General features: G+C 44.5%; 1 protein-coding gene and 1 long non-coding RNA gene across 8 annotated transcripts in view; both read right to left on the bottom strand.

Moving 5' to 3' along the window:
• The window catches only part of PTPRT (protein tyrosine phosphatase receptor type T), a 465,535-nt gene extending 459,841 nt beyond the window's left edge, over positions 1-5,694 (bottom strand). For 5 of the 7 annotated variants that reach the window (XM_021535471.4, XM_021535472.4, XM_021535470.4 and 2 more), the window contains exon 1: positions 5,281-5,692. In XM_021535471.4, the coding sequence (XP_021391146.2) occupies positions 5,281-5,350 (70 nt within the window). In that variant the 5' untranslated portion in view covers positions 5,351-5,692. Of the gene's footprint in view, positions 1-5,280 lie in introns of all 7 variants that reach the window. The other 2 variants (XM_085557969.1, XM_021535469.4) reach the window with 2 other exon arrangements.
• Positions 5,695-10,836: 5,142 nt separating this feature from the next.
• LOC146765705 (uncharacterized) overlaps positions 10,837-25,489 on the bottom strand; it is a 35,376-nt gene continuing 20,723 nt past the window's right edge. The window contains exon 3 of the long non-coding RNA XR_014949623.1: positions 10,837-25,047. This is a non-coding gene — a long non-coding RNA (uncharacterized LOC146765705). The remainder of the gene's footprint in view (positions 25,048-25,489) is intronic.

Raw genomic sequence — 25,489 nt, 5'->3', positions numbered from 1 at the left:
GTCCCAGGGGGATCCAGCTGGAGGAAAAATCAAGCAACTGGCCTTGGATTGATTTACAAGCAGTACTTAAAAGAGAACAAGAAAACCAGAGGAGAGCAAGCACTAAGTAGGTTCTTTCTTCCTGGGGTTCCTTGTCCTGTTTTACCAGGACTTCCCAGAATTACATCATCTTTAACTGGGGCATCAAACAGCACCTAACAGCCTTCTTCCTCCAGAGGTCCTTGTTTTCTTTAGCAGAAATCTCTTTCTTATCAGCATTTTCCTCTGGAACATGCAATGTCCTGTCATCCAGTTTACAAAAGCATTTGACATCTCCAAACTGCAGTGATAGATGGGATGTATTTATTGGATATTAAAAAACAAGCAGGACTGATTAAATGATGCATAGTCTGATTAAGACACAGTAATTGTCTCCTTTACCATGAAGATGTATGTTCTTTAGAGCTCACAATAATGAACTATTTTTTTGTTATGTAATGACAAATGCACAGAAAGATAGGACCAAGCTGTGAGAAGTCCTCACTGATGCCATCAGCAACATCCACCACTGCTGTGTGCCTGCTCTTTTTCTCTGGCTTTGCCTGAAGTGGCATTCAGAAGTAAGGGACAGCACCAGGCCAGGAAGGTGGCAGGGTAAAAGGTAGGTAAGGATGTCTCAAAAAAAAAAGCAGATATCATCAAAATGAAGGTACATGCAAGTAGTAGCATCCAGCACAAACAGGAGAGAGCACCAGCTAAAGAAAATAAATAAGAAAACTAGGAACTGTGAGTGGTATAAAAAAAAGTCACTCCAGGCCAAATACATTGGCTTAAATGAACCAAGTAATGCTGCTCTATAAAACGTTCCAGAAATACCAGAAGAGCCATATACCATCTTCTTATCAAAATATGAACACAGAGCCAAGGAATGGCAACCCATGAGCCCTTCCTCAGGGGAGTGGAGCCCTCTGCTACTGAGGCAATGGGAGACACAGAAAGTTTCCTGCTTCACAGATGGAGACCTGGACTACAACTTGTTCACAGCAGCAGGTGACCCCTGCATGCTGCTGCTACTTCAAATGCACGTTAGGAAAGTCTCATCTATGAATGTTCCTATGAGCATATTTTGGAAGCTCAGTTACATATTTAATCTGTGCCTTACAAGACACCGAGGAAACAGACTGCAGCAGTTTCCATAAAAAATTAAGGAATGTCTCTTTAGAAAGACAGAGGGCTTTATATAGCAATGCACACACTCATCCTGCTGCTCGTCACCCAAACACCGTAAGGGTTTGTGGGGATGTCAACCAGGCTGCAGGATTTCTGTGGGAAAGCAGAAGTATTGTCACTCTCATCAGTGAGCAAAGCCATGTATACAATCAGATTTTGGTAGGTGGATTTCAGACAACATCAGCTATTTTTATTCTTTTTCTTAATTAGGGCCACGGTAAATCAGTCTCAAATTTGCCCACTGCCAAAATATTTAAGTTCCAATGCACACCTCTCCATTGTGCATGGAGTGCTTCCCATTCAAGTGAAGAACAATACCTGCCAATACACATTCGTGCACCTCACTTATAAAATCACAATGAAAATTACCAGAGGCATAAAACAACTATTATGATAAATAACGAGCTTTAAAAAACCCACACCACACACAGAGAGAGAATCGGAGACACTGATCCTTCTGTGCTGAATGTTATTCAAGAGGATTGTCAGAGCAATGCTGAACAGATCAATTTATTTCTCTTTCTTCTCTCCACTTAACTGGATTTCATGTACAAAAGTAATTGTTCCTATAAGAAACAACCATTGTCCGTGGCTTTCAAGGTTCAAAGCCCCAGACCTACATCTTTACTACTATTCGGGTTTCCATGGCAACAGATGATGGTGCCTTCTGAAAAAAATATATACTTTAATATTCTACAGTAAGTGCCCCAAATCATTCCCATAATATTAATGAAAACTAGAGCACGTGGGCCTGCACGCAGAGCGTAAGAGACTTTAAAAGTACAATTAAACAAGAGAAGCGGAGCTCGGGGACTTGCAGGAGGGTGGATGGTTAAAAAGGGCTCTGCATTTGTAAAAGAGAAGGATTATCCCTCAGAGATTCACAAACGCCTTTATACACACAGTGACCTTTCGTTGCCGCTGTCGAAAGAGGCAGTCTCACAACATCACCTTCTTAGGATTAATTGTTTATGTATTAGAAAACAAATCGAGCCAGCCGGGATAAAAATAAAGTGGAATTGTGGCACTAACAGCTCCCCAGAGGGAGAGAAAAGTGATTATTGAGTTAAATGGCTGCATTGTTAACAACTGCCACACACAGCAGCTCGCTCAGAAAGGCCCTTTTTCACCGCCAATTTACTGGCAGCAAAACCTGAACAAATGAACTCCTACTAAATTAAGGCTTCCCCCAAAAATTTCTTTGCAGTTTGCTCCCTTTTCATCTTCCCTCCTCGCTGGACCAGCCCTGTGTAATGAACTCTCAGCTGCCGCAACTTCGCGATGTGGCAGCTGCCTTTGGGAGCGTTCCAGCTCCGCCAGCAAAACAAGGAGCAGGACAGGGGGGAAACCAAATTAAGCACTGCCATCAGAAGAAAAACAAGCGTTAAATAATCCGGTGTTCAGGGCAGCAGCCCCCATGTAAACCCTCTGTCCTACTTCCCCACCCAGATGCTTTTTCACAGCTGCAAATGACTTTAATCTCCCTATTTACCCCCCTGTTGTGCTAAAAACCCTCACAAAACACACAACAGCAAAGTGTGCGGCAACTGCAGGAATACCCCACGTGTTCTGGTGGAGAAAAGCCGCACACTGAGTTTCAGGAGAAGAACCTTCCAAAAAGTAATGCTCTTCCAGTTTCAAAATCCTGAAAAAACTGGCTACCACTATCATTACCTGGTGATACTTCTGTGGGGGCACGGAAAAGTAAAGCATTTAAATTAGGAGCTGACAAAAAGTTTAGAACCTCGAAAAGCATATGTTGAGTTGCAAATAAATACAGAGACTGCAGGGAAGGGGAAGTAATTGCTGGGGAGAAGAGTTATAAATAGTGATCGAGAAATTGCATGAAGAAATGAGTGGTAGCCAGCTCCCTCAGGATGAAACGAGGTATTCCAGGGAGAAACCATAAGCATTCTGCTGTCTCTTTGTAGTATTCCTAATTTTACTTTGGGGATAATACAAAGCAGCAGCAGCTGTACAAATCGGGTAGGAACTGACTACATTTCCTCTTGACTTGTGTCGTCCCTATTTCCTAGTCCAGCGATCACTTAAGAAAATAAGTTTATTTTTTAAAAAACCCAGCCAACAACTTGCAGAGTGATTTTTCGGGATGTTTAACAAAAGACTGCTGTATAAACGCAGTAGTCTTTGAAAAATAATCGGAGACAGGAGGTATTTACATTCTAAAAGTTATGGAGAGAGCACCACCTGATGGAAGATGCGGAAAGACACCGGTGGCATTAACTGGGGCCACTTCAAACTTTACGGAATTTTCAGGGACAAAGTACTGCAAAATTTTGCTTTTTACCATTCAAAAAAAAAAAAAAATTAGCTACAGGGACACAATCCAGACCGATACATTTCACGTCAGATATTAATTTTGAGTAGAAAACTTTATCATAATGTCAGTACTACAAGCAGCTCAGAAAGCAGTTATTAAAATTTGGATGATAGGATGAACACTCAAATAGGAAGGAGAAGGGGATACTAATGATTAAAACCCCCTCACAGCTACTATTTCCACGGAACTGGCAATTAAAATATATCACTGCTTTCCTAAAAATAATTGAAAGATGTTAAATTTTCATGCGTTTAGCTCATATTACATTATCTCCCTCAAATACAAAGTGTCTTCTGCCCCCTTAAAACTTTGCTATTTTCACAGAACACTCTTCTTTCCAAGCATCTGGCTAAATGATTCATCAAAAGCCCTGGATCTAATCACAACTGATATGACAAGTGTCAAGAACACGAAAACAGTTGGGAGAGAGAGAAAAGAAGGGGGGGAAATAAATAGCTCCACATATTGCTTACTCAAGGAAGCAGTTATTTAACTAGGTTAGATTTCTCAGCCTCTCTAATAAATCAGTGCTTTGTGCAGTTGCCTAGCAATGTAAACTCGATCCCGGTGGTGTCAAAGCCAGCCGGGGCGGTGACAGCAGCTCCTCGGGCAGGGTCTCGGGGCAAGGTGGGCACGGTGCTCAGCATCCCCGACACGCCGCTGCTGCTGCTTTAAACAGCGAGACAGAGCCACCCGAGCTGCTCCGAGTCACAAAAACCTTCTTGTGTTTGAGATGAACTCAACTTAGTTTCGTGCCTCCAGCACGCCTAAGTCCTGGCAATGAGATGTATCCCTATGCTAAGCGACATAGCACAGGGAAATTTTACTCGTCCTAAATATGGAGGTAGTTTAAAACACTTTTTTTTTCCCTGAGTCAAGAGAGGAAAAAAGCTATAACTGCTTATCTTTTAGTGTAAGCACAAACTGCAGTGAGAAAATTAATGTATTGCAAGACCCAGGAGAAAAACAAGACCCATGTAGCTTTGGATTACCTACAGAATAGCACAGGAGGAGAAAGCCAGCTTTATAAGCACCTGTCATCTTCAAGTAATTCAAACTATGCCTAAACGAACTCGTAGGAGTGGGAAAATAGCCGGCTACTATTACTGTACACATGCCAGGGAGCAAAGTACTCTTTAACATCAGCGACACAGAAAGTGACAATTGGGAAGGAGCAGATCCGAGTAGCTGAGCCCCCCGAGAAAGTTCCTGGAGCTGTGACATGCAAGTGGTGGAGCAGCTGCCACTAAAGTTCCCCAAGCAAGCCCAGACCCCTTCCCCTGAGCGGCGGGGAAAGGCAGCGGCTCCCCCCGCGCTGCACATCCCGCAGGAGCCAGCTCCTGCCTTGGGCTCGCAAACGCTCTTTTCCACCAAAAAACGCCTCGCGTGTCGCGAATCCCAGAATAAAGGCGATGCTGTCACCCCCTGCCACACGCAACTTTCGCAGGAGCGAGCCTCCCCGGCCCCCAGCCCCGGCGGGACCCCGCGGAGCCCCGCACGGCCGGGCAGAGCCCCTCGCATCCCAGCCCCGGCGCCTCCGCCACCGGCGGCTACCGAGGCTGCTCGCCGCCGCTGGCCAGCGCCTTCCGAGGCGCCTCCATCCCCCGCCGCCCCCCGGATGGCACCGGGAGCTCCCTGCGAGGCCGCGGGGCTGGAGGACGGACGAGGCGAAGAGTTCTGGCTGCCGGGGCACGCAAGAGCGGGGCACCGGCCGGGCGGGCATCACTCACCTGGGAAGACCTGCCCGTCCGCCCTGGGCAAGAGCTGCAGGAAAAAGACGATCGCGGCGACGCCGGTCATCCTTCCCCGGAGTTCACCTGCCCTCCCCGCTGCCGCGGAGCCGCTGTCTGCCCGCCGCTATCCCCCGCATCGGTGTCTCTGCGCGGCGGCCCCGGCAGCCGGAGCCGCGGTGCTGCTCGGCGGAGCCGCCGGAGTGGCGGGGGGCGGGCGGGAGGTGCCCCCCGAGCCCAGCGCCGGCCGCGCCCGCGCAGAGCCGGCCCCGCTGCCCTCCCCCGGGGCAGCGGCTGCCTCCGCGGCCGGCGGGGAGGGCAGCTTCGGGGCCGCCCGGTGCCTAGTCCAGCCCGGCTGCGCGCACGCACGGCGCCCCGCGGCAGCAGCGCAGCATCGCGCAGGTTTTGCTGCTCCTGCCCTGGCTCCGGCGGGGATGGCGAGGCAGCGCAGGGGCTGGCGTTAAACGGAGGGCTGGGATTGGGGGTGGGATTGGGGCCGGCAGCGGCGCGGGGATGGGATGGGATGGGATGGAGGGAGCGAGCCTCTGCTGGAGCCAAGGAGGGGGGTAGGCCCCCCGAGCCCTGCCGTCTGATGGGGCGGCTGCTACGAGCAGCTCACGGGCACCTAGAGCTGCACACGGCAATTTCCACCCTTACGCACTTTACTTTCGGGAGTTCACTGCCGAACACCGAGCCACACCGCGCCCTGGGCGCTCCTAGGGCTTAGGCGCAGGCAGGGGAGACAATTCCGGGCACAATTCTAAGAATCGCTGTCTACAGGTAACTTCTTGACCCAAAATGCTAAGGTGGGGGGAGGAAACCCAAGGCCTTGAATAGGGCTCGGATCAGTCGGGATCAATCACCTGAGCTGGAATTCGCACAGGGAAAAGGAGAGCGGTGATGCCCGGACAGAGCACCTGTGCGGCCAGCTTTGGGCTGCCGCGGGGTTGCAGCGGGGGCTGCAGCCGAGCCCGGCTCCCTCCTGCCCGGCTCCCCGTGCTCTCCCCGTCTCTCCCCGCGGCTCCGGCGCTGCCGGGCCCGAAGGGGGCGGTGTTGGAGCGGCGGCGGCCGCGGCCGCTCCCGTGCGGGGCTGCCCCGGGCACGGCCGCGCTCCTTCTCCCAGCCGCGGCAGGAGCACCCACGGGTGTTGAAACTACCGCTGGGCTTTTCACTTTAAATACTGCTATAGCGCCGGGGACTTGTAGGTAGCGGAGTATGGAAGGTTCTTATGAGATGGGATGACCTCAGGACTCAGCCTGCTGGGATAATCAGAAATTTCTTCACTGAAAGAGTGGTCAAGCACTGGAAAAGGTTGCCTTGGGGAGATTTAAAAGGCACGTGGGTGTGGCACTTAGGGCATGGGTTGGTGGTGGGCTTGGCAGTGCTGGGTCAACGTTCTTAAAAAGTCATTTCCAAACCTGAACTGTGCTATGGTTCTGGAGTAACCACTGAAGAATTGTACATTGCAGTCCTTGATGCAAGAGCACCACCCTGGGAGCCAACATCAGTTTGCAGTACATACTCCCTTTCAGCTGTTCACAGCCAAAAATGAGCTTGAGAAGACCTTGTTTCTCAGCAGAGAAAGGTTTGGTTTGGAAGGACCTTACAGATCATCCAGTGCCACCCCTGCCATGGCAGGGACACTTCCACCATCCCAGGCTGCTCCAAGCCCTGTCCAGCCTGGCCTGGGACACTGCCAGGGATCCAGGGGCAGCCCCAGCTTTCCTGGGCAGCAAAATCCTATGCCCAGCCCTAAAACTCCTCCAACCGATGATGTGTGACCCACTCTTTAGGTATCAGCATCATTTCAGAAATTAAGGCATGCCTCAATCTTTCATTCAGCACAGAGACAATCACAAACAAGTACAATTGTAGAGGAAGGGAAAGCAGAGAATGGAAGAAGAAGAAAACCTCACTAAGTAATCTGCTAGGCAGCAGAAAGGACAGCACAGCAGACACAAACCACTGGAATAATTCTTAGATCAGTGCAAATTGCCTGGGCAATAAGAACAAAGTCTTGAAACACAGGGATGGTGCTGGTAAGAAGTCAATAAAACTGTATCAAAGAACAGCTGTAAAAAACAAACTCTAAATAAAGTTGTTTTCATATAAACTGAAAGGGAAGAAAGAAGCAAACCTGGCATTCATGTTCAGAATGACAAAAAATTGGTGAACTAAGTGACTTCCTGTGGTCCAACAGTCTCAGGGAGTAAAAAGGAGGGAATCTTAATGCTTCTTATAGGGCAGATTTTCAAACCATGAAGTCTGCATCATAAGCAAAGGGTGGGAGGGAAGATCTAGATAGAGAAGAAAGGTTAGAAATAAATTGCCTACAAGAATCTAGGAAAAAACTGACAAGAGACAGCTGCCTTGGACATCAAATAGTGCAAAGGCAAACATTAGGTTGAACTAAAATCAGGCTAAAACTTGATAAAGGATTGTCTGAACTCAAAAAGTGTTGCAAGAAAGGAAAACAAAGAACATAAGATGCAGATGACTGCAGCAAGAACAGGATAAACTAAAATTAAGCAGATGTAAGCACAAAACCCTAAAGTCTGAAATTATTCCAGTTAATGACAAAGTCAATATATATTTGTAACCCAGGAGGATTGAAATAGTCTTACAGAAAACAACAGCATCTTTGAGGACTAGATATATAGTGGTGGGATGAAATCCAGCTATTAAAAGAAGTTGTAAGGCTGGAGAAGGGAAATGAGAAAACATGCTGCAGATAAGGAGTGTGTCATTTAAAAATAAAGAGCCATGCCATCAGTATAACTCATTTACAGCTAAGGGAGCTCCTGAAATTCAAACAGAGCCATAATGTTGGTTCATAAACCATCAAGCAAGACAGGGACAAGTTGTGCTCTAAAACTCAGGTGCTCACCAAGCAGTGATGCACACAAAAGCTTTTATAATAGGTGGCTTTGGAGCTGGCATGAAGAATTAAAACCCTTACAAAAGAGTCTTGTCAGACTTCTACATTTCAGGGCTAATATGTATTACATGACATTATTTTCTAAAAATGGCAAAGTTCTGAGTCTGATCCCATTCTGGTGTACAACACCACAGATGATTTTGCTGTTACTAACGACTCTCAAGTGGCTTAAAAAAGAAAACATTGACAAACTCTGAAGTTTTCTTGAGCTTGTCATTTGAGGCTTCTTGACTCCGTAAAACTGTTCCCTCACTGGGTCAGACGAGACAAAAAAAAGTCTAAGTCTTTGTTTTCCAGGGACAATCTCTACCATTTGTGGTGAGGAAGATGAAGTGCTGAACAACTGAAGGCACTGTCATGTTGGGACAGCTGATGTATTTAATCAGGGAAACACATTAAACAAGATCAGCTCACTAAACTGAATTAATCCATATGTTTTCAAAGTATTTCACAAAAAAAGTTAGTATGTAATTATCCAATCCTACTACCAGGCTAGCATGGGAAGTTAGAGGAACTCCTCCAGTCCCCTGCAGTGTGTAGAACATCTCACAGCACAAAGCTGACTCACAGACCACAGCCAGGCTGCCTCTGCTACAGACATCACAGCTCCTCTGCCTGGAAATGAGTACTCCACAGCCCATGTGCTTCTTTTGAAGGGTAGGAAAACATCTTTTTGCAGTTCTACAGGATTCTTTGAGGGTACACAGGTCCCCAAAACACAACTCTCACTTAAGTCTCGCTATAGGCAGAGTCCTAAAGGTACAGGAGAAGCTTCACTCCACACACCAGTGGGTGCTTAAAGAGAACCTCAGCTTTAAGAAGTTCAATACTCACCAAGATCAGCCAGCTCAACACAGCAAACTCTTTTCTCCCCCAAGGAAAGCAGTAAATGTGTACTTACAGATAAATACTCGGACAACTTACATATTTCATTACAGAGCTTCCTATTAGGCAAAATTCTGGTTAAAAAACAGAATTGATGGGTGAAAGTTTTAGGTAAACTTCAATGGGTAAATTAAAAGTTTCTACTTCCTTACATTATGCACTGAAAGTTTGGGTCTAGAACATGATCTGTTGAGCTTTTGTTGTCATGGTGTTAAAATAAGGAAACTTAACACCTCAGGTCATTCTCCTGATACCATTTGCAACTTCACCATCTGCCATCCTGATTGCAATATTTTTTATTATTAAAAACAAAACTGTCTCTCCAGCACTGGCTTCATTTCTTTGTCAGATTCATCCATTTTTATTGATGTATATGTGCACATCCAGACATGGCATCACCACAGGAAAAATAAACCCACACCACATCCGGGCATAAACTTAACCATTGAGGAGTTAATAATAAGCCAGCTCACTGAGTATTAGGGAAAAGACCTCTGCCCAGTTCTCTGTACCATGTAAGTGGTGTCTTTTCTGTTTTTCCACTCCCACCAAGTAATCAGCACAATTACAGATAATTATGTGCTCAAATGCAGAGCCCAGCTGCTTTTTCCAACCTGGTTACAAGTTGAAATCATTAATCGATGTCACACACATTGGCATTGATCTCTCATGCATTATCCTCATTAATAAGTTTCTTGCTTTCTGAAGATAAAGAAATTAACTACCAGCCATCAATTATGCAGAAATACAAGTTCACCTTTAGACAGGAGCACAATGACACCTTCTGGGAAATGCTAAAAGGACCTGGATCTAGCAGTTTATTTTAACAATGCTGGATCATGGAAAAGCAATCTATTAATACCATAGGCAGACACATGTAAATAGAAAGGTACAGCGAGGAGGCAACATCTGAAAATGTCAAACAGCCCAGCAGTTCTTCTTCATTAGCAGCAAGTCTTGAATTTAAACTTTATCTTCCCATATAACAGAATAAGAATCAGAGGAGCTTGATAAGCATCTTTCTAAAAGAAAGCACAACTTTTTCCATGAGCATAGCTGAATTTATAGATCATAAGTAATGAAATTCCAGACAGCTGCAACACACAATGTTCAGCTTGCCTGGCTCTACCTCTCTGCACCTGGCTGAGGAGCAGAAGGGGCAGCACCTGACTCCCTGTGCTGGCTGCAGACCCAGGGTGGCTGGAACCTGCACTGGGAGAGGGGATATTCCCTCTGGAAAACACCCAATGGTGCCCAGTGGGGAAAGTTCTCCTGTTGTCCTGGCTTGTAAGATAAGCATGGATTCTATTTGCCATCTGTTGGAGGTTGGGCAGTTTTCTTACCTCTTCCAAGAACAATGTCTCCCTCCGGGGAGAGATCTTCTGTTCATGGACCATTGAATGACTCACTGCATGACTGGTAAAGTTCCATCATCCCATGGTGAGATGCTCCACCCAGAGGGAGGAGCCAAGCACCCCTACCTGCAGAAAATCAGCATTTTTGGGACATCAGGAGAGCCTCTTCATCCTCTTTGTCCCAGATTCCCAGAGGAGCAGCTTTCTTCTCTGCTGGATCCCCAGAGGAAGGCCAGGCCCATCTACTCCATCCCCAGACCTTCAGAGAAAACTCCACCCTTCTCCAGATCCCCGCTCCAGCAGCATTTCATCTGCCCCTCCAAGAGGAGCAGCCACCATTTTACTGGACTATTACCAACACCCTGACTCCTCAGGGTGTCGGGTCTCTGACTCTATCAGTAGTTTTGTTTGCTCTAATTACATTTTTATTATTATTTTTATTTAGTTTTTCTCCTAGTAAAGAACTGTTATTCCCATATCTTTGCCTGAGAGCCTTTTAATTTTGAAATTGTGGTAATTCAGAGGGAGGGGGTTTACCTTTTCCATTTCACAGGAGGCTCTTGCCTTCCTTCACAGACTCCTGTCCTTTCAAACCAAGACACATGTGCAGCCTGAGATGGCAGGGACAGAGAAATCAGAGTCAGGCTGAAATGAGCCCGGGCCAGCAGCATTGCAGATCCACAGGCAGGCCTTGGAGGGAGCAGAAAGCATTTTCTGAGCAGCAGGAATAGCTGGTGCAGCATTGTGCTGTGCTGTTCCATCAGGGGACAGGCTGGGCACCGACAGATTGCTCAGCCAACCTTCTCTTTCTATTCAATATTTTTAAGATCCCTCTGAGCTCTTCACCATTATCCAAAGTTTGCAGTTCTTGCAATGCCAGCTGTAAGTTATTGTCAAGGCAAAGCACAACAGAGGGATGTCAGTGTCATTGCTGCCACCTTCTGACTCACTGAGACCTCGAGTGCATTTCCCTGCACGGAATATTTCCCCACTAATCCTATTCTTTTTAGCTGTTCTCTAAGCACTGAGCAGCTAAAACTCCTGCTTTACCCAAGTTCCATCTCATGCCAGGATTCATCTCAAGTTCTAGTGCTTGATGCTGCTCACTTTTCTCATTGAAAGCTTCCATACAAGTTTTGCTTGATATAAAATTAATCTGTATAACACTGTGAAGTGGGGATCTGGATGACATTTGCATCATCAAGCAGGTGCTCTTCACAGCTTTCCAGAGGATGCTGCCACTGAAAGGGGAGACAAGGGCCTTTTCATCAGCCACAAGGAACAGGACAGCTCCTCCAGGCAGGGGACATGAATTTGTTGCTACTTAACTCAGACAATTCAGAGATTCCACTTTCAATAGGAAACCTCAGCAAGACATCTGAAAGTGATATTCTATCTTTGTTTGGATTCAGAAATAACTACTGTATCTGACAGGTGTAAGGAAGGGAGCATTCCAGTTAAAGATTACTCCAAGCCCAGTTTCTGGAGCAGGCAATAGCATGAATGAAAAAAACGCCTAATTCTAAAAACTTTCAGAAGTATCTTGATTTTTTTTAGAGGTAGAAGAAAAAATATACAACTGTGACAGGCTTAACTCCAGCTAGCATATCTGAAAGTTATTTTTTCCCCCACATACATCAAGCTCAGTACAACAAATTACAAACACTTCTTCCACTGCCTCACTGTCTTCCTTCCCAGAAACTGCAAAATCCTAATTTGGAAGCTAAGGTTCTGCAAGGTACATTTCATAAAAAAAAAAAACCACACAGGAAAAAAAACAACTAAAAATCAAATAAACAAAAGCATAAGCTATTTAGATTAGGAAATGAAAAACAGCAGAGTTGTCTCAACCACTCGAGCTTGTGAAACTTCGGAAAGCACAGTTTGTCAGACAGGAAAAGCCAGAAATGTTCAACACTTCATACACACATGAACCCACAGCAGTTTTTTCACTTCTATTTTGCAGATATAAAATCAGAACCTGGCACTATGTAAATGTACCCCAGAAGTGCAGAGTAGAGATAAGTAGGGAAAATTTCTACATCGACTGGGTAGCCAAGCATTGGAATGGGCTCCCCAGAAAGTGGGGAAATCGCCATCCCTGCAAGTGCTCCAAAAATCCTGTGCATGTGGCACTGAGGACCTGGATTAATTGAACATGGTGGTGCTGCTGTGTTGACACAGTTGGACTTAATGACCTTTAAAGGTCATTTCCAACCTCAGCAATTCTGTGATTGCAACTTCTCTACAAAGTGCAAGAGGCCTAGAACATTGGGAATGACTAAAAGTAAACCAGTTCTGTTAAAATTTATGACAATGTGCATTAGCTCAGAGTAAACCATAAATTGTTCCCTTATTTTCTCCTGAGCTGCACCCAGGGGATTTGAGCCCACATAAAGAAAGCAGCTGAGCATTGGCAGGAGGTGGAAGCCTTTCTTCTTGCTGCACAGCACCAGCCCCTGCCATGTGCCAATGACTTGTGACTGAAGAGTCACATCCATTATGCACTCATTCAGGAAAACATGGATGTTTTCAAGTAAACTATGTGGAAAACTTGCAAATTCCACAACTCCTGTTTTTAATGGATTGCTCATGAAGCTTATCTAATAAAATCTACAGAGACATTTATAAGCTAACATCATGATAGCAAATATTTTTTGTTGAGAATTTGCAGCAGTGTTACAGCCAAGCATAAACTTTATCAGTTATTTGGAAAATATAGAGTGCCATAAAATAAAAGTAATTAGAATTAATGCGTCTTCACTCTCCCCCCCTCCAAAAAATATCACTTAATTCCTCTTTAAGACACAGCCATTCATCAGGGTTCATTAAGGCCATATTTCCCTCTCAGTGCTGTGTCATTAACAGTCATTAGCAGAGGAGGCAGGAACGCTGTGTCACACAGCAGAGCTTTATCAGCTTGGGAAACAAAGGAGCAATCTCCTCCTCTGGCCAACTCCTGTTAGGGACAAAGGGCCTGTAGGAAACAGCCCCAGCCACCCATTCCTTCACTATTTAATTCAGCTTTCCCTCCTCCTTTGACCATCCCATGGCAAAGTCTATCTAAAGATGTTTAGGTGAACAATTAGCATTTGTAGACAGCCTCAAGACTTGCACAAGGGTGCAAGGCCTCCCGCCTACATTTCCCACATGATGGTTCTTCATCTGCCCTATTCAGGAGCCTGAAACCTCCCATAAAGCCAAGATCACCAAACCCCCTGGCCCTGCCATTTCAGCGGCCAACTCCTTGGGCCTCTTGGACCAAAACAGACCCAAAGCCTGGGGAATGGAGGCAAGGACTGCTCATATTTCTCTTTTCCCAGTAATCTTCTACAGGCTGTATTCTGTGTTTGCCATAGTCAGCACCATCAGCAGATGCAAGGCATCCTACAGCAAGGACTTGCCTTTCTGTGCAAGGCTGTATTCCCCACTGAATTCCTATAGCTATCCTAAATGCAGCTTTTAGAAATAAAACTCAATAGGTGACAGCTGGCCAAAGTCACAGAATCCCCACATGGTTTGGGTTGGAAGGAAACTTAAAGCTCACTCATTCCATCCCCCTGCCATGGGCAGGGACACCTCCCACTGCCCCAGATTTCCCCAAGCCCCAGGGGCCCTGCCAGGGATCCAGGGGCAGCCACAGCTGCTCTGGGCACCTGAGCCAGGGCCTGCCCACCCTCACAGGGAACAATCCCTTCCCCTTGTCCTGTCCTTGCAGAGCCCCTCTCCAGCTCTCTTGGAGCCCCCTTAGACACTAGAGTGGCTCTGATGTCTTCTGGAACCTTCCCTTCTTCAGCCCAAGTAACCCCAGACCTCATGGGAGAGGTGTTCCAGTCCTTGGAGCACCTTTGAGTCCAGGAGCATCCCTTCCCCTGGCAGACCAGTGAACTGAGGTGACCATCAGATACAAAAACCTTTCAATGGACCACTTGCAGTATTTTAAGACTGGACTTGATAAGCCTTGAGAGCTCCCTAGTTCAGACAAGTGTCATGTGAATAAATCTGTCCTTACAGCTTCCTAAACAATCACATAAAGTGCCTTTGCCTCGGTAAGTGCTTGTAAAGCAATCAAGAACTGATATGATAACCAAATGTTTCTCTAATAGTAATTATGATTCTTTGAAAAAATGCTTCTCTAACACTAATTTATTTTCTACTTGAAAGCCAATCTTGCTAGTTATTAGATATTCTCCTTCCTATCACAATCAGTGAATTATTAAAGAGCTGACCAGGCTTTGTTTTAAAATTATTCTCTTATGAAGCTCCCTGATATATTTACCCTGAATACTGAATGATTTTGAGGCCTCTAAGGACCCATGAATGATTTCTATTTACTACCTTTAGCAAAAAGCCTGTGTAATTAGCAGCAGGAATTTCACTTGAATCACAGCTACTGGTGGTATTTCCAGCTCACTTACACAGCATTTTGAAAGAAAAAAAATTTTAAAAATTTAAAAAAACCAACAACACAAAGCTTTTGATGGGAGAAAGCATTTTAGCCTGGGAAGTTACTAAGTGGCTGTGCACTCAAAGATGTGTGAAGAATCAGTCCCCTACTGGGAACCTGGCAAGGCTCCCATTGCCCAGACCATCAGCTTTACCACCTAATAGCAAACAGCATTTGAGAGAGTTCTCTGAAAGCCCTCACCTCATTGCAGCCCTCCTGCTATGGCAGTGTGTGGATATCACACTCCCACTCAAACCAAGTGCACAAATTCTCCTGATTATCTACATGACATGCAGGCACACCTAAACTTTTTAAAGCTTTTTTCTCAGCTACCATCTTTTTATGCATATTCAAGTACCTTATGATAACTGTGCTGAGCAAAGCAGCATCTTTATCTTCATTTGACAGACAGGAAAACAGGGGTCAAGTTCTGCCAGCACACTGAAGAGGTGAACTACTTTTAGAATTAAAACATGTAATTAATACCCTGCTATCAGTATCCTTATGGCTCACAGCAGTCAAACAAAACCTATGGATGGGAAACTTAGTGAATAATCAGAGTTTCCTTTCAAAAGCCCAGCTTTTAGTAAAACTACATGGAAAGGTTTCAAGTATTTGTTTAAACCAACTTCAGACAGAGTCAGAGTCCCACGTGCAGCAGTCCTGCCACCTCCAAAGAGCAGCTTATTCCAGTGCTGGATGCCCAGCCTGACATCAAACCCCTCAGACTGCAGTGCCAAAACTGGCCTTCCATTAGCCCTGAGCAAGAATTGCATTAAACCAGCTGATTCAGGTTTATCTGCTGAAATACCTCACTAAACAGAACCCATGAAAACCCCACCAGAGTCACAAAGGAGATAAATGGAGTCAAGAACTCCAAAAATACATGTAGAAATTGGTGTTTGCACAAAGATTTGAGAATTTATTCAGTGTTTGTTGCATTTTTTCTATTCCTGTAAGTAACCAAAGGCTATGCTGCTGTTTGAAACCACTGAGTTCTGAGCCCAGGAAGCTGACACAGGATTGCCACCAGTTCGGGTGGATGCAGGACTGAATTCAGACTGGGCACCTAAACAGGAAACAACACCCTCAGCTAGGATTTCACCTCACCTTTAATTTAAAAATAACTGGCCTACCACCAAATCCCCAGCCAGCCCTCATACATAAAATATCAATGTAAGACACCATTGTACTAAAATCAAGATCATAAAAACCTACCCCAGAAAAAAACCCCACAAACTCAGTCTACACCATAACTCTACAAAGCATACAACCATACCAACTCTAGACCATAGCAACAAAACCCTCCGTGACATGCATTAAATCTCAAACCATAGTTTAGATTTTTATAGGGTTGGGGAAGTTAGGGGTGCTTTTTTGTTTTTTTAATCAAAACAGCATATATCCAATTCCTCTTGGTATAGCACCACCAAATTCTGCTTCACCAGAAGTAAAAAATAAAATAAAAAAAAATTGGTCCAGAAATTCTCAGGCTGAGAATTCTAGTTCAATATTCAATGTTTTTGTAGCTGCAGTAATTGCTTTCTGCTAGGGCCAGAAATAAACCTGTTCAGTCTGCAGTAAAAGCAATATCTTAACAAGTGAAATTGTAAAAACACAACTTCCAAAATCTGTGTAATCAGGGAAATCTCACATGGGAATCTCAATTTACTAATTGCCAGACATGGTCAAGTGGCTTCCAGTTAGGAAGTGTTTCACCTCCCCTTTATTACTTGGGCCAGGACTGGATTTCCCCTCCTTCAGCCCTCTAAGCAGACCTGCCCCTGAGGACATGGGGGAAAAAATGCAATGCAGGTGATGTAGCCCAGCACTTCCATGTACATGGCACCCCCATTACACTCTCATAGCATTCCCAAAGTCCTGGTTAATACTATTGAAGTTTCCCTTACATGACAGGTGAACTATTTTTAGCCTTAAAGCTTAAGCAAGGCAAAGATTAAATTTCACTGTCCATGTCATACAGCAACAACACAGCTCATACAAGGCAGAAGTCTTCAGCTCTGCTTCCCTCTGCAGATAAACAGACAAGATTTCCTCTGAACTTGAGGGCACAACCGTAGCAAAGTTTATAAAAATCCAGTTCACTCAGCAGGAGCATCAAATTAAGCACTTCCAGTGATCACAAGCTGGTCCAACCTGAGCTCTCTGCAATACTTACTATCTTCCTCCCTCCAACTCCTAAATAACCACATCCCTGAAAATAAGGATACAGCATCAGGCCCAGAACACAATCCAGTTCTGGCTGGCACACATTTTGTGCTCCGTGGTGTTGGGTGTTACACAATTCCACTTCAGCACCAAAACCCAACAATTTCCAGAAGTGGATTGTTATCATTTTGTTAATAATACCAAAGGCAGTTTCTCTTACAGTGTCAAGAGCACTTACACATATATTCATGACACTTAGAAAAAAAGAAATCAGGCTGGGAGTTTAAGGAGACACAAAGGTAGCATTAAGCTTCCAATAAATCCCAGTGAATTTAAAATTCATTCCCTTAGGTGGCACTAAAAAAAAAAAAAAAAAAAAAAAGTCGATTTGCTCTAAAATAAGCATCAGATCTCATTGGCTGAATCACAGATGGCTCACATGCAATAGGTCAGCCCCAGAGTTGCACCAATGCTCAGTTGTCTGAGGAGGTTTATCCTAATCACCTCTGATGGGGTTAACGAGGAGCCAATATTCCTCACAGCAGGAGATGGGAAACTCAGATTATTACAAACTAATAGAGGACAGTCAATGGACACAAGACGGTAAAATGGAGAATAATGGGTAGAACAATCCAAAGGCACCAAGGAAAAGCCACAGCAGAAGGGCTAAGTATAACAAAGAGGTGTTGTGTAATGAGATTTTTATCATTGGCATGTGCCCATTGCTGCAGAAAAAGGGCAAAATTATTAATAATGACAGAAAAGTTCAATAAATATTTTTGCATTTGCATTTTGAGTGAAGGAGGATATACTTGTATCACTTGAGAAAGACAAAGTACTTCATGCTGCAGCTGCAATCAAGAGCAACTCAAAGGATAACAACAGGAACTCGCTGAAAGCACCCTGGGACATGGTTGACATGCTGGTGCTAATTTTAATACATCTCTGAAGACTGATAATATCATACCAATATCCATGTAAGGCAAGGGAAGTAATTCAGCTGCACAAAAACTGGTTTGCTCTGGGCTAAATCTTAGGCAAAAAAGGAAAAAAAATGTATCCAGCTATGTGACTGAGGGAAAATTAAGGGGCAGGAATTTATAGAAGGTTGGGTTGATATCCCTTCATCAAGCTGACCTTGGCAGATGTGAGGTTTTGAGGTCTTTAAGGTGTTTGATTTAATAATGCACACAATTCCCTAAGAGATACAGTAAGCTATAAGGAAATTAAAGCAGAGTAAGGAACAGGGAGTCGATTGCTCCAGAGTGGTTGTCAGAGGAGCTGTGATCCGAGTTTTGTCATGAGCTCTCCAGCAAGGAGCAGATCAGTGTATCAGGTATCACTGAGTTTATCAGCACCCTGGGGTAAAGCTCAACACCTGCAGTACAAGGGTTTGGTGAACTGGGAGATGCTGATCAGGCAGGTGTGTCCCACCCAGCAGCCTGGAGAGCTCCCACAGGGACACATCCACTCCCACAATGGGAATTTCAGTGCAATTCCAGGCAGGGCTGCTCTAGAAAGGGCAGGACTATTTGCAGATTGGGAAATTTTGGTAAGGAGAGAAGCCAAGAGAGATTAATGGTTCATACTCGCAGTAACAATACAAATAATGAAGCACAAAACCAGTAATAAAGCACTAATGACCTGTGCAATTTTAAGGCTTTCCTGGATTTATGAGACAGGAACAGCAACTCTTCTCTCCACTGCACATGACAGATACTGGTACCTTTAAAACCCATGGTCACATTCACTGACAATATTGGAAAAACACAGTAAAAAGAAGTCAAGATGCTATGGAAAGCAGAAGAATATTTGTTTTAGAGCCAGAAAGTGTCTCACAACAGAGAGTGGGTAAAAGATCACTCTGGTTATTTTATCAAAAAGATTGAAAGGGACTTGATTACAAGCATGTCCTTGGGGAAAAGATACCAGCTCCTAAAGAGCTTCTTAATGTAATAGAGAACAGCATAACAAGGAGCAAAGTCTGCAAGGCCAAACCAGACAAGTTGAAAAACTTGGCAAGTTTTCTCCTCTGCCCAACCACAATAAGAGGAAGAAAAAAATGAAGCAAACCACAAAACCTCAGCAGAATTACTCCCACCACCACCACCCTTAATAAAAAATTACACCACTTGAAGCAGTGAAACAAATCATTGGGGATGCTGAAGACCAAACTCACATGGCTGAATTTATAAAGATTCCTGCCTACTGAAACAGTGCCACAAAAGGGACAGTACAGGGGTCTCACCTTGATTAACAAAAATCATTTCCATACAAGCTTCTCTTAGGAAGCTAAACAGGATCTTATCATTCTGGATACAGGTTTATTCTCTGCCACAATTTGTAAACACACACTTTGTCTTCCCTTGCCCAGCATGCAGCTTTTTCAGAGGCAGAACCAAAAGGAGCCCATGACATTTCTACACCTTCCCAAAGACATATTTTATACAGCTAATACCAAGGCAGTGGGAAGGCTCCCCAGAAACGGCAGGTGATAAAGAGCAATCAGAAGATGCAAGCTCTCTCCTCAGCATTCCCTGGCTCACTGCAGTGCCTGCACAGCTCTGCTCCCCCTCGCCCATCTCCCCCAAAGCCAGCTCAGCTTTCTGGGGGCTCAGGATCTGCCCCGAAGGCTTCAGCTGAGCCCACGGAGCAGATGTTAACTCACTTAGGTCTCTTACACCTTCCAGGCAGGTCTTGTTTTATTTTACAGGGTATTTTGAGTCTCTCATAGCATCTTTCATCTGAAAGGCTCAAGATAAATTGCAATGAATAAGCACAGAGGTAGCTATTCACGTACCTTTGTTCTCCAAATTCCCTCTATTCAAACCGGCACTGAGGAAAGAGATTGCAGTTCTAGGAACACATTTTGGTAGGCTACAAGCTCTTCTCACCAGAACTGAGCCTTGATCAATCATTCCTTCCTCTCTCTCAGCCTTCAGCTGGGATGTTCCACAAACTAAGTTACAGGTTGGGTGAAGTCATGAATGTCAGTGAGACACCACTGTTTGCAGTGCTGGAGGAAGCTCCCAAAATGCCAGCACTGACCTGCAGGGACTTTGTTCATTCCTAAACACTCTAAAAACAGCGTGGAAACACCTGAGCCTGCACCTGTAAGGGCCCTGCTTTCAACAGAGCTGGAATCACCAGTGATGAACAATTTGGTCCCCAGCTGCTTTGTAAGGTTCTCCAGATCCACAGAATATTTCTCTAAAGCAGTTTAACATGTCTGTTATCACAGGCACTGCTACTGCAAGAGGTTACAGGATATACAAGTTAAAATAACTGGCAAATTAGTGACAAATATGAGAACAGCCCCCATGGCATCTCAGCCACTTAGACTTGAATATGGTACACTTCAGTGCACAGTCAAGAAAAAAGTATTTCCAAATTCTTTTTAGAACCCTATAAAAATCCACTACTCTTTCAAAAGATACTCACCTCACCAGGGGTACAAAAAGTTCTGCATGCCATTAGCCATTTAAGCCACCCAAATTAACAGTAATTGACTTAGAAAAGCCAATTTACATTTCCAATTGCTCTAGGAAGAAAATTTACACCTTGGTCAGTACTTGACCAATCCTATTTCCCCTGAAAATTTGCATTTCAGACACACTCACCCTCCATGCACCCAGGGCTAAGGTGCTGTGAATGAAAGCACTCATTTCAAACCTTCTAGCCAGCCAGAGCTGTGCCTGAGGTCAGCAAGTTGAGTAACATTCTTAAAACTGCTTATCTTGGCCCAAAACTTGAAAGATGTTCAGTATATTATTGAATTAGAGGAGGATAAGACAGGCAATAATTCTGGGATAAATCCCAGCCACCCTAACTTATGCTGACTTCCTGAGCTCCCACTTGAGACGAGGCTCATCTGACTGAACCCACTGGGATGGATTCCCACAGTCCCCTTCCAGAGCCAGCTGCTCCTGAAAAACCCAGCAAAGGGCACTGCACACAATCTGCTTCTCCCAGTCACCCCAATCCCAACAAAGAAACAGCCACCAAGCACAGGATGTGATGGGTACAACAGTAAAATGGCAATTCTGGGTGAACCCAGAGAGAAAAAACTCTCTGTGGAATGTGGGCAGGACTCTGGGCTCCACCAGAGCTGCTGTATCTTTAATTATTGTCCCCACATAAAAAGCAGCAAGATAAGTCATCAGTTAAACTGGCAGGGCTTATAAAAAGCAAAAGTACATTAAAATATAAATTATAAGGACAATGAAAATATACCGTGCATGGTACATGGAATTATTCAGCATCCTTTAAAAAAATCATCTAAATAAGCATCAGGAACGCTGGAGAGTTACAATTCAATGTAATCCATAAAGAGACATTAAGTTAGTTGTGCTTACAGTCTGTGAAGAAAGCAGTTAAGATTCCCAGACTCTCATCCAGCATAAACAGTGCTGCCCCACAGAGTTATTTTTGCCTAGAAAAAAAATCTATAGTTTCTTTCCTCACCAATAAAGGAAGCATAAAAGAAAATGGTCAAACAGTTAATCTATTAAAGAGGCATCTAAATACTTGAAAGAGATAAATCTGACAAGTATGAGGATTTTTTTAAATGGTTAGAGGGAAATAAGGCTCAGTTTGAGAAAAAGTCATTAGGAAGTGTTGATATTTTAAGACATTAGATTTATGCAGGAAAATTAAAAGGAAAAACTGAAGGCTGCCTTAAAGCAACAAAGGAGGAAGCGTGCAGCAGGCTGTCACTGAGACTTTCAAGTCCCTTTTATCCCAGATGCAACACTAACACAGCCAGGCAGCTGCTGGCTGTGGGATAGGGGTGGAGGCATCATCCCCCACAAATCTGAAGGGCACAAACACACAGCCACCAACTGCACGACAGCTGCTCCCCCCATGCTCTGCCATTTAATTATGCCATTAATCAACCTGATCTATCAATGATGCCAGGATCTCGTGACCCAGTTCACACATACAGATACACATCTGTAAAATTCAGAGTGCAACTCCACATATGTTAGAGAACAAAAACTTGTAGGCAGCTCCTTGATAAAGGATATTGTGTCCAGCACACTTGGCTCAGATGTGCTAATAGGGAATAGAGCTCTGTGCAAGCTGCCCATCGGTGCCCTGGCTTCAGGCTAAATTACACTTGCAATGGCATTTGCAGTATTAAAGCACTAAAAGGGTACTTACACCTCCTGCTTTAATTTTTGCCTTATTTCAGAAGGCACAAAGGAGAATAATCCAGCAGCACAGTGAGGCCTGCATTAGTCAGGGTCTGGGCAATTAGCATGTTTAATAAAAACTGCTCGAGGATAAGGTATATTTGGAGGAAAAAAAACAAAATTTAAATTATCTAATTTTTATATGCTTGGGATTCAAAGCAAAGCTTCCTGCTGTCTTCAAAGCATCACTGAATGTCAGTAAGAAGAGAAAAGTATCACTCTGGCTCTTGCTACAACATTCATTTATTACCATTCATTCACTCATAAATGTCAATGTTGTTTCACCCTCCCATTCCTCCTCATCCCCTTTGTACCCCTACTGCAAAAAAAAAAAAAAAAAAAAAAAAAAAAAAAAAAAAAAAAAAAAATTGTGGCCTTTCTTAATGAACCTGGTGTGTTTTTTCTACTGCTGGAGACTTAAGGCAGAGTCCTGTAGCATCCTGCAGTGCAAAGGAAAAACACACATGCATACATTATAGAAAACAGGCTATGTGTAATATAGAAGTCTTTACGAGGGTTAGATTTATTCCTATTATGGCATAAAACTAAAAAACTGCATTGTGTTTACAACAGGTAGCACCACTTACAGCTGGGAATGTAAATCCCACCACCATGGAATGAGAATTGCAGAGCTGCTCAGGCTTCCCCCAGCTGGCAGTGCCACAATGCCCAAGTCCAGCAAGAGAGGAGTGTGGAATGTATTCTGAACTACAGGGCTTGGAAAATTTACTCAGCTTATTCCACCTATTGAATTGTCCTGAAGAGCTCTGTCAGCCTGATGACATTAATCAGATCAGCCTGATCTGGCAATTTTATACATTATCCTTTCTTCTGCTAGCAGAGGAACACAAGGAGGGACGGAGAGCAGACACACATATGCACATTCACTCCTGAGCTCCTCTAATCCTACCCACAGCATCAAGAACAAGAAAAATCATAGTAAAAGGATTGTCATAGAAATTTGATTATGTTCCAGCATAGCATCCCCAAATTCTGGTTGTGAACAACAGTCCTGCTTTCTAGGAAGGGCAGGAAGAAATGAGGAATATGGTATATGGTGATAGGGCCAAGCTCACACCTTGCTCATCCCTCCTGCTGTTTAGACAGGTTAATTTTGCAGGAATAGCCTGTTGATTAATAGTGCTATTTCAAAATTGTGACAAATGACACTAAGACCATGTTTAATTGCCTAAGAAGTTGAATAACTTATCCATTGGCAAAGGGGATCAACTGATGGCTTTTAAAGAGTACAAATCTACAGGTTTGGCTCCTGAGCACCATGAACACCACAGCACCATCCCTCATGCTGGGTACCAGTGAAATCTTCATCCCTGCTGAAGTCACAAGGGCCCATTGGAGGATTCAGGGATTCTCTGTGCCAAGTGCCACTCCCTTCCCCAAAATGCTCAGTTTACTACAAGACAGAATGACTCAATGAAAAGCAAGCATGGGGGGAGGATCACAGGAGGATAACGATGTCTTCCCAGCTCAGTTTAATCTTCCTCATACATCAGAAAACTCTGCCAATGAAGTAGTAGCTGTATTTCAGCACCCAAGCTGTTCTTAGCAAGACAGAATGCTTTCAAAAACACTTTGCATACGCAAAGCTCTGCATCAGGCATTTGCAAACAAGCAATATCTTGGTTTTTAGACCAACTGTGTGGCTTTTGTGGATGCACACCGACCATGGCTTGCCTAGACTCTGAGTGCCAAACCTTGTAAACGCCAAACCTTGCTCCATTTACAACCAGTGTTTGAGATATGGAGACAGGAGACATCAGTGCTCAAACCTCTGGGAGATAACACCCACATGCACACTCAGCTTGGCTGTAAGGATTTCACACAGAACAGAAAACCCAACCAAGGGAAGTTTTTCCAACAAACATTTCTGATAATTGCATACATGGCAGGAGAAGATAAGAAGGGAGCATGAAAGCTGACTGCAGTTATCAGGGAGGATGGAACAGTTTGAAACACTTCCAGTTATGGAAGTTCTACTGTAATAACTTTGTCATTTCAATTTTTCTCATACACTTTATGGCGCTCTACATTTCTGTGAATTCTTATCTCTTCAGCCCAATGCCACAGGCTACAGGTCTGGCACACAGCCCAGCTCCCACTTCAGTCATCACAGAAGGGAGGGAATGCATCTTGTGCCATAGAGCTGAGCACTGCCACTTCCCTCCCCAGAAGACTCTGCAGGATCTTTTGGCTCACCAAGCAAATGTGAATCTGAGGGGCATCTTCTTCCAGTGCTGCTGCCACTTCTTTCTTCATCATCACTGCTGCTTAATTTGTCTGAGGAACAGGATAGTAGCACAGCAAGTTGCTGGCTGCCAACCACAGAAAAACAGCCCTGCAGCTGACAAAGCCCAGGGTCTGTCTCTTGCTCCTCCAGAATAATCCACTTCTGGCTGCCTGACAGAAGCCAGCAAGAGTCTTCCACCACAAACCCACAGCTCTCTTAGGATGCAGGTGGTAACTCACAGCAAGCTGCCCGCCCTCATGTTTGCTGCTTGGTCAGATGGACTCATTTTTAAATAGCACCCTTGGTGGGGCCACAAGTTCAAAACTCAACAGGATCTGCTTGGCACCACTTCCTTTAAAGGCAGAGCAACCCATTGCCACACTGCTTTACAGGCTAAAAATTGTAACAGCTTCCTCTGGGCTTCAGATCAGTCTGCACACATTTGGTTTCTTCACTACAGGAGTGGCTTGGGTTGGTCACACTCGGCCCCCCAGCAGCTGTCAGGATGCTGTTGTCTCTGCCACCAGATCCTGTGCATGGAATAAGGATAATTTCTCCAGTATTTGCTAAAACTCTTGAGATCCAAATGCTATTTTATTTCTGTAGACTTTTTATAAACTTGGTGCGCACAGGCAAAGTTTTTCATCTCTTCAGAGTTTGCTGATTGCTGTATTTAACTCACACTACACACAACTCACCCAGGTCGCCCTTTCAGGGATGCAATCTGCAAGGAGCTAAATCACCAACTTGAAATAAAAGTAGCATGAAACAATACTGAGGAGAAAGAAGCAAAGAACTGAACAAAGTAAGTGTCCTTGTAACGCCACAAAATTATAGTCTCACTCTTCAGTCTTTGTTTCCTTTTGTATCCGTGCTTCAGGGGAGAGCGGAGAGAAAGAAAATAATTGAATGAGTGTCCTTCCTAAGATGCTTGCAGCACAACAAAAAGCTGTGCCTTGATGGCTCAGCTCA

This window comes from Lonchura striata, chromosome 20, assembly GCF_050655825.1.
Source record: "Lonchura striata isolate lonStrDom1 chromosome 20, ASM5065582v1, whole genome shotgun sequence".
In the NCBI taxonomy this organism is placed as follows: domain Eukaryota; kingdom Metazoa; phylum Chordata; class Aves; order Passeriformes; family Estrildidae; genus Lonchura; species Lonchura striata.
The sequence above is the reverse complement of the archived record's forward strand: the minus strand, read 5'-3'. Positions and strand labels throughout refer to the sequence as shown.